At 47.0% G+C, this 9,898-nt stretch overlaps 1 protein-coding gene across 10 annotated transcripts in view; it reads right to left on the reverse strand.

Moving 5' to 3' along the window:
- stxbp5l (syntaxin binding protein 5L) overlaps nt 1-9,898 on the reverse strand; it is a 130,966-nt gene that overhangs the window by 51,102 nt on the left and 69,966 nt on the right. For all 10 annotated transcript variants that reach the window (XM_005743764.1, XM_005743762.1, XM_013913510.1 and 7 more), the window contains exons 4-5: nt 9,031-9,131; nt 3,938-4,072 (exon numbers count right to left, since the gene is read on the reverse strand). In XM_005743764.1, coding sequence (XP_005743821.1) covers nt 3,938-4,072; nt 9,031-9,131 — 236 coding nt within the window. The remainder of the gene's footprint in view (nt 1-3,937; nt 4,073-9,030; nt 9,132-9,898) is intronic.

Consider the following 9,898-nt stretch of genomic DNA (forward strand, 5'->3'; position numbering starts at 1 on the left):
GACAGAGGAAGTGATGAAACAAAAGCTTTGACATAATTACTCGGTGACTGTAAGGCGTCCAGGCCCCACCCCTCCCTCACCTGAAGTACGGCTCTTGTGACAACGTTTCCAAAGTCTTTCTGTAACTACGCAGACGTTAACATGCCAGCTGAGGCTTTAACCTTATTCAATGTTAGAATTAGAAATGATAATATTTAAATCATCGGCTCAGTCTCAAATCCAAACAACAGTAAACATGAATGTATTTGGTCAAGAAAACGGTTTAAATGATCTCACGTGTTTGACTCAGAGGGGTTTTTGTAAGGGGGGGGGGTTTACAGTAAATTTCTTCAAGCGCTGAACGTTTCTTGACCTTCAGGCAGGTGTCTGTAGTTTTTATGACTTTATCTCTGCAGCGATTTACACTCAGAGCTCTCTGAGTGGGTTTCCGTCCACTCTGAAACGTGGCTGGGTGGGCTATGAACCAGCACGCTCTGCTAAATGTCCACGTGGAAGGTTTGGAGAAACACTGTTTGTTGACAGGCCACCTGCTGCTTGTGCTGCATGCATGTGGTGGGGAGCAGCTCAGAGTGCTGATGCACGTACGAAGTGCAGGATTTCCATGAGAAAGACAAACGCTGTTTAAAGTGGCCGTTCTTCACCAGCTGCACCAACGTAAGGCTCAGAACAGAAAAACCGTTCTGTGAGGTCGGAGGGCGTAAACCTGTCAGCGCGGCCTTTTTACACACAGTATTTAATAAAGACGATGATCTTTTCATAACCCTCCCGCTGACGTATGGATTTCTCAAGCACGGAAGCATTTTTGCTCATCATGCTGTGAAGAGGCCGTGAAACCGGGCGGTGGCTGGAAGCCAACTGTTTATTTTACAGTCCCAATAGCAGAAATAGGAAAACGTGCCGGTGTTTATTACAGCTGACACGAAGCCAGGCGCAAACATACTTCTGCTCATCAGAGGGCTCTGTGAGGAGTGAGCACTGGGCTGCTGTGTTTCTCCTCGCATCTCATTTCTATCTCTCATTTCAGAGCGAATCTCCCGAAGATGAAATTGTGCATTAAATATGTTGCAAACCCGTCTGAATATCAATGAGAGCCCGGCCCTCCTGTTTGGCTGCACTGGTCCCATTTGAATTGGTTTTTTGCACACAGAACCAACCAAACGACTCGTGCAGTCATACGTCGACGCGATCCACGCCCTCCTGCTTGCACAGTTAGGAGACTTCGCCCTCGCTTGTTGCACAAAGTCCCCTCTCATCCTTATTCATGCTTCGTGGAAATCCTCCCCAGATAAATAACACGAGTCCCCAGTCACTGTTGATGAGAAGAGATTCATTCTCGACTCGTTCATGAACCCTCCTTCAGGAAGATAAAGAGTGCTGACGGTTAGGAAATACAGAATATATTACAGCGTTGTGTATAATACATGCCCGTTGTTGAGACTGTGGTACACTCTGCAGCTCAAGTCATAAAGGAAAGTTACCTATTCTTAAATGAGCCATTATCTACAGGCCATCTCTCCCTGATATTTAATTATAGAGGATCCAGCAGACATTTAGCTGCGTCAGCACGTTGAGGCACTTTTCTATAGAAGCATTAGAGATGTCACCGAGATCTACGATTCAATACCAGAACACTGAAAACGAGGCTGTTTCTATACTGCAGGTACTGTAGGCAGGTGTATGCACCAGGCTGCAGGAAGACGAGGAAGAAGAAAAACAAGACAAAGACGGAAACCGCTGCACGTCCTACACTGGCCTCATAGCTCCGTCCTCACTAAAGGAAAATCCACAGAAGTCGACCGACGAAGGAGAAACGACCAACTCAATGAGCTTCTCATCCAAGTATTATCTTCTTATGTTATCCTGAAGTACACATGAGCTAATCTGAGAACGCTGGCTTGGCTGTAAGTGTGAAGTAGTGAGCGAATGCTTGTCCGGCCCTTTTCACTGCTGTGATTGGCTCCAGCTCAGCCGTGACTCTTAACTGGATAAGCAGAACAACAAACGGTCGGATTCGGTAACGTGACCTGCCTTAGTCGGACGTGTTGGTGGCTCGCATGTTTTTGGCTGTTTAATTACCCAGATATGAACTTTTCCCGTGAACATGTACGACGTCAGAAAGCACTGAGGCGTAGCACAAAGTGCTCGTGTGAATGGGTGGAGGAAGCACGTTGAATACGGTGCTTTTAGAGCAGAAACACACCACATAAGAACCAGTTCATTTACCAGTCACACCCACTGCATTTAACATTCATCTTTCTTTGTTGTGGGAAACAAAACGCCCGTTCACATGACATGCTCACTCACACTGACAGCTCGCAGGCTGCAGGTGGCTGCAGTCCTCATTAACTGCAGCTAATTACACGACGTGTTTCATGTGCATCAAAGTCGTAACGCATTCACATCGGTGTGTTTATCCATCATTATGTCACCTGGAAATCCTGAAGCACGAGCAGGTGAAGGTGGCTGCACGCTGCACGAAGGCGGTGCTGCACGCTGCACGAAGGCGGTGCTGCACGCTGTCTGTGCTGCACGCTGTCTGTGCTGCACGCTGTCTGTGCTGCACGCTGTCTGTGCTGACGGTTAATCCACACAGAGTCATTCCAAACAAAACCAACCAATCCTGAGCCGCCTACGTCAGTAACGAGGTGCACGTATCAAGGTGAAGGAGTAACGTAGCCTCAGCATGCTTTTCTAACCCTGATAAACTGGTAATATTTGAAGTCTTCAGTTAAACAAATATGACCGAGCCTGTGTTACTCTGACTGGACACACGGACGAGAAACAGCTGCTCTGAGCATGTTATCATGCAGCAGGTGTGACCACAGTCATGTGATCAAAGCAGACCGTTATCACGCTGCGGTCCACAGACTACTGCAAAATGAAAAACTCATCACAGAAGGACACGATCTACACGAGGAGTTCATGCGTGCGGCCGCTTTCCTCCTGCGCTGAGACCAATTACAACAATATTTAAAAGGTGAAGGTGATAAAGGACGTGTTGCGCGTGCATGCAGGGCAGCCTTACAGCCAGAGCAGGTCTTCATCAACAGCCAACGACCTTCCACATGAAACACTTTTCTTCTTCTATTTCACTGTAACAGTTCAAACTTCTCAGGTTCTTAAACGGATGCTGAGCTTGTCCTTGTTGACTTTGTCCTGAAGAATCAACAAACCAAACTTCCTGCTAAAATCCCAACCGCTGCCTCTGTGTGATGATTGGCAGACAGCACCTCCCACACACGCACATCGTGTCGAGACTGCTCGCCGTATTTCAACTGTCACAAGGCAACAAGATGGCTCGGTATAAGAGCGACTTGTGACTGACACTGCAGCAGGGGACTTGTCAGGGTAACAGCAGAAGAGCAGCGCGTAGGTGGGTGACGCCGCGGAAAACAAACGGCCGTACAATGCAGCCGAGCAGCGTGTGCGTGCCTGATGGCGCCGAGCTGTCAGTCGGGGGCATGTGTCAGTTTCACAATAACCAAACACAAGAGCGTGCACATCGTGTTTCACTGAAGGAATCTAACGGTAACGTCTAACTCTTGACCCTTTGAAAGCCTGCTAGCAGTCAGCCTCGAAGCTCTTTTTCTTTCACGCCTGCTTGTAGAACAAAATAACCGTGTTTGCAGGAAGTCTCTTCCTTTACCGCCTCCCTCGGAAAAACAAACAAAATATTCCAATGGTGATCAAACCACGACTTTAGAGATGTCAGAACCGCTCACAAAAGGCAGATGGAGGTCCTCAAATGCTGTCATTGGGGAGCGTTAAGGAAAGTCCAAAGGAGGAAAAGCTCAAGTCTGGTAGCTGCCGTTACAGTGCGACGCTTACAGCATGCATGGATCTAAGCATGCACCTTCAGAATAAACTCATCGTTTATCGTAAACCCACACCATCCTCACGATTTAGCACCGCTTCTGTTTCAGCCTCAGATACTCACAGTTCGATGGCCTTGTTCCACATGATGACGTATCCGGACAAAACGAAGGACTCGATGTTGACGATGTGTGTGTTCCCGCGCTCCGTCCCCACATACAGCCATTTACTCTGAAAGGGCAGGTGGCAAAATGTGATCCTGCAGAGAGAAGAAGGAAAACCGGCTGAGCGTCAGCCAAACAACGCTTTGTGCGTCTCTGGGTCAAACACATAACCACGCACGTCTCTGAGTGTTAGGACACTAATATACGCCTGGTGCTGCTTATGCTGATGTGCTTATATGTGTCCAACATGTTGTCCATGTGAAACCTGCTCAAAACATCATTTTAAAGATATAAAGATAAGAAATGTCTTAAAAAGCAACGTAAGAGCAGGCGAGCGGTAATTACACTGAAGTCTTCTCTCTGGTGTTTTGTTGCCTGAGTGTAACTGATGCAGGAGAGTGTGCTGTATGTGACACCGTGTCACAGTCATTTTCTCCGTGATAAGCTCCCTTCTTCAGACGAGTCAGAGCCTGACTCATGCACGGACGTCACGGCCTGACTCATCCTTTGTCGAGGCTTCATTTAGAACCGTGTTGTTGCAGGATAGCACCTTTCACGCAGGTATGATTGCCCACATTTGCTCTTCCTGCCCTTTAATGATGCAATTCCTGCTTTTCTCATGTGAGAGGAACTTTTTCCCTCAGTCTGCAAGTCCGGCAGAAACACTCTACTTATGGTACTTCACAGAAACTCCCAGCAGTAAAAGCTTGATCTTTTTATGTCTTCTGTAACATTTCACACTGTTGATATTCGCTTCAAGCTTAGCCTGGTCCATTCCAGAAACACCCACCATCATTCTGCACAAAACTTTACATTTGATGTATGAATTACTGAAAACGGTCCCGTCTGCGTGGAGAGAAGGGGATGTGGACCTAAACGCAGACAAACGGAGGTGGATGTTAACAAAAAGCGAGCCTTTATTTAGGGCTGCAGCAAACATTACAAAACAAAAGGCAGGAAGGGAACTAGCAAAAGCTAAAGATGACACCTGGAAACACGGCGGGAAGAACGGCAGAGGAAATGCAGACGATCCAGAAACAAACAGAGGAACAAACACAGAGAGACAGCTGGGAGCGACCGCACAACGAGACCGGAGCAACGAAGCCGACGACACTCACGTAGCGCACGAGACTGTCAAAGTAAAACAGGAAACACGAGGAGGAGGAGCACACAGACCGGAAACGCACATCTATGACACACAACACTGTGTCGCCTACAATCAGCAAACCTGTGTGAACGTGCGTCTCCTGGAAACAGCCGATAACAAATATTTCACCTTTTTTTTAACTGTTCAGAATTTAATGTTTGGAAAAAACATTTTTATTATTACTTTGATGTTTCAGGTGTTTTTCTCGACCACACAAACACTTACACTCCTGCTGAATAACACAAGAAAATAACTGTGTGATGCGAGGCTGCTTCTTCACCGTCTGGTTTTGTGAGCAGAGAACAAAGACCAGAGCAGTAAGTCACTCTCATGCTGATCACTGTGGAGCCCAACAGCCACCCAGCAAGGCAGCATTATTAGACAGAAGACAAATGAGAGGGCAGGCGATTCAATAAGGATTTAAGGGGCTCGAGGAGACGATGATATTCAAACTGGCCTGGGGAAAGGTGGGGTGTGCAGCAGCACGGGCAGCAGAGGATTACACAGGCGTCTATTCCCACAACAAGCATTTAGGCTTCAGACGTCCAATTTGTACATTTCCTTGTTTAAAGAAGCATTTTATTCATCGTTATTACTTCGAATGGATACACAAACATCCATCCAAGAGCACAAATTCTGAAAAATGTTGACATTAAACGTTTAAATTGCTGTATTTTAAGAACCAGACCTGGAGTTTCACAGCGAGTCGTGATGGCGTCCCTGTGGAAGAGGAAGAAACTCCTTCTTTAGAAAAGCCTTTCAGCACTGAGTGCTTCAGTTTGAGATAATCGCTCGCATAAAAGACAAAGTGTGGAAGAAATGAGACGACCACAGGAAGTGGGAGGAGGCCCGTAGTGATGAACACAGATATATAAGGAAAATCAAAGCTTTTGTTTTAGCGGCACCATGCAGCATCATAATTATCGATCTGAATAAAGAAGAAAAGCATGACTTCAGCTGCCGGCAGAGCAGCGGCTCCAATAAATACTCCTAACGAAGGAAACGGATGCAGAGATTAATCAAATTGGTGACTTCATCTCAGGAACCAGTAACCTCGCCATCTGCTGTGCATGACCAGTGACCAGGACGTCAGGAATCCCACAGCGACTTCCTGTATCAGCAAACACTCGTATTATTATTTTACTACGACGGCCGACAGTCATCACAGAGCGGGTCTCTCTGCTGAGTCATGCGTTATCCTTGTGGGCCTGTGATGAGGTATTAGGACACTGACTGTCAGAGGTGCAGCCTGGAGACACAGAGCTAAATGGAAAGGCAGCGCCTGTGATGGATGATGCACGATGCCCTTTTCTCCTTTTGTCTTACAGCGTGACTCGCTGCTCTTCCGCTGAGCGGTTCTGCCTCCTACCTTATCGCACCGACAGGCAGGTGGAACGCTGCTGAAAGAGGGTTTCAACACCTTTGAATCAAAGCATTACTCCTAACATTTAGCTCAGAGCCTGTGTGGGCAGACGGGCTGTATCGCGCACAGCTGCGAGGCTGTAAGACTCGTAGACTCTTATGCGATGACGCCAGCTGCAAAAATAGCTCAATCAGAGACTCCAAATGCGAGGATGGAATGATGTAAACATGATAAAATGATTAGAGTGGGTTAGATTACAGAAGCAGTGGCCTACAGTCAGCATCAGTGTAACCACAGCATCACTTTCTACATATTCAGCAGGCAGCAGCAACTCTCAGGCTGCAGGTAACATCCAGCCCCACCAACATCCATGAGCCTGATCTCATAAATAAACATAATAATGTTGAAGAACGCTTGTATATGTTCGGCCACAGCTACAAACAGGACGTGCAGAGTGAGTGTGCCGTGTTAACAGTGCAACATCACTCTGTAATAACACACGAGCACCTCCTCCCATGTCTGAGGCATCTAAGTGAAATCTGCTCCCCTCCAGGCTCCTGCTTAAATAATCAGTTGTTAATATCTTTGCATTAAAACAAATACTTGTGTTGAGGCTCTGTTACAGGCACAAAGTCCTCTCCTGTACTGCGTAACACACTGTTCAGACTGGCTCACAGCTCGTTGTTCTCCTGCTTCTTACGGGAAGTTTCAGCAGAGAGAAAACGGCCTCCATGACTCAGATGAAGCAAACAGAGTGAGTCTTACCTTCACTCGCCTGTATTAAGAGTGTAACCTGCCAGCAGCTGGATGAGAATGATGATTACATACAGTTACAGCGAGCACAGAGTTATGTTCACTAAATGTCCTCGCACAGAGAACAGGGAGGCTCGATGTTCAAAGCTATGAAAAGGAAACTTTTTCCTGCTACCTCATCTGTGGCATCGCACTCTCAACACGCTCTGACACCGTCAGAAACCACAGAGTTAGCTGAAGGTTACTGTGTGTATTTAAGCCAACGATCCTGACAGGACCGCAATATTATGTGTCTGGAATAAAGCATGCAGCAGCGGAGGTCCACCTACAGGACACTGCAAACTTGAACACAGCAGCTGAGGTGCAGCAAACGTTCATACTGATTCCTGCTCCCTCACAGCAGCAGCCTGCTCTTTCCCCCTGCAGACAGAAATGGCAGCCTGCAGGTATCAGAATAATCGAACGGTGCTACACTGAAGCGCCTGTGTCTGAACTAAGCCGCTCACAGCATTTTGCCCATTTGGGTCACTCAGAGGCAGCGTTTGCATCAACTGAGTGACCCTTTGAGGTTTTCCTGAGGAGGAAACTGGGGGAAAAGTTTTTAAAACCAAGCATCAGCATCCAGAGGCCATTGTTTGGCATTAATGTTTAATGGCATAGAGCAGAAAATGTGCTGCTGATGGGAAACAGCAAAGAGCCAATAGACAGAAGAAGAATGGAAAAACAAGCAAGCCGAGGATGGGAATCTCTTTCTCCATTCAGAAACCAACGAGCTGAGCCAGAAGTCAAGACACACAGAACACACTCAGCCTGCTTCAATGAACATAGGACTTGATCACATTTGTACCAGCTGGAGGAAACGTAGTCTGTACCAAGTAACTTCCTGCAGGAGCTGCAGGTGGCGTCTCAGCCCTCTCTTTTCTGAGACTGGCACGAGGTGTCAAATATGGAAGCTGTACAGACACTGACACGCAATCAAGACATCGAGCAGGTACTGTTACACCCACATCACCCCCACCCCACCAGAACGATGACTTCTGAAACAGAAGAGGAGCAAAGACACCAGATTCAGCTCTCTGACTGCTGTTCGACCCAGGCCGTCATCAGCAATGTGTTTTTAAAGTGTTGCACAGAAGCCTGTTTGCTATAACCGTGTAAACACTGCTTCATGTGGTTTTCAGGGTTTAGGTGATCAAATGTGAAACGAGTCGGCTCTGGCAGGGGCGTGGTGTCGCGGGGCACGGGGGTCATCGGCTGAGCTGGAGCAGAGCTTTTAGCCAGCATCAGAGTTCTGTCCTACATCTGAACAACACTCTGCTTCTCCATCTTTAGGACGCAGCCAGCATGACCCCAGAGCGTGCAACAGATCCGCTTTTCTGCAGGAGACATCGTGTCAGGTCACGTTTGGTGTAACGGACACATTTCAGTTCAGTTGTGAAGAAAGCCAAAGTGGTAAGGCTGTTCCTCTAAGCACCCACACTCTGCTGTTTGGCTTTGGATACTGATGCCACAGCTGAGGCTGCTAACCAGCACATGCTTGCTGGGATGGGATGTAGCTACAGACCATCGGAGCCGCTCTGGGTGAGAAGGTGTCCACCTCTATGCCTCTGCTGCTTTTAGACGTAATGATACAACACAGAGTTAATAAATCATGATCCTCAGAGGAGGATCAGTGAGTTTGAAGTGTACACACAAACACTCAGCTCGAGCTGATTCGCTTACCAAAGGATGACATCATGAGGCCTATGTCCATCTTTTTATACAGATTTTATGTGCGAGTGTGTGCATACCTCTCTCTGTTAAACTTGAGTGAATGCAGGATGGCCGGCCGCCTCTGGCGCAGATTCCACAAGTGCAACGTGTCGTCTGCACAGGCTGAGACCAGCGCCCCCTGGAGGACAGAAAAGACACAGCCTGTAATCCTTCTGCACAGCAAGAACTGCTCATACACAGACTCTGCAGGGCAGTGATAATAAAGCCACCGCATGAACATGAGCCCATCTCCAAACATCTGCTTACTGTCCTCACACCTTCACATCTGGGCTCTGCATGAACCCAATCAGATATTTGTTTGTCCAACTTTCCATTGAAACACAGTCGCAGCATCACAGACAGAAGCAGGCAGTGGTGACCATAAGGTGGAGCATCGCCTTCATAGCACACATGATTTGATTTTCTCTATTTTTCAAAAATGACTCATAAATGTGATTTTCTCCACCAATTACAGCGAGACAATGAAAGCATGAAGAAAACTGTGAAAGTGTATCTGTGAGGATTAAAGGCCTTGACTTTTACAGGTAACAGCTACTACTGAGCCTGTACATGGAGAGACGGTATAAATATATTAGCCTCTTTTCTTTTTACATAATCTCACCGAGAGCTTTTCTTTGGATTGAAGTCGTTCGTGTCTTGTACATCATATAATTCCATCCCACTGGGATTAACACGGCCTCACACTGACTTGCTAATTGCCCATTAAATCGCACTTAGTTTTGCTCTGAAACAGCTTCCACAAGTGAAGATAATGTTTCCAATGTTTGCAACCTGACTACTTCTGCAATCACTGTTCTGGAATAATAATGTCCCTGTTAGAGTGGCACCGTTTCATTAAGTGAAAGTAAAATCAAAAGCATGTGTGTGTGTGTGTGTGTGTGTGTG

The sequence above is a fragment of the Pundamilia nyererei genome, unplaced genomic scaffold (genome assembly GCF_000239375.1).
Source record: "Pundamilia nyererei isolate P.nyererei 1_Seehausen unplaced genomic scaffold, PunNye1.0 scaffold00135, whole genome shotgun sequence".
NCBI classification, from domain to species: Eukaryota; Metazoa; Chordata; class Actinopteri; order Cichliformes; family Cichlidae; genus Pundamilia; species Pundamilia nyererei.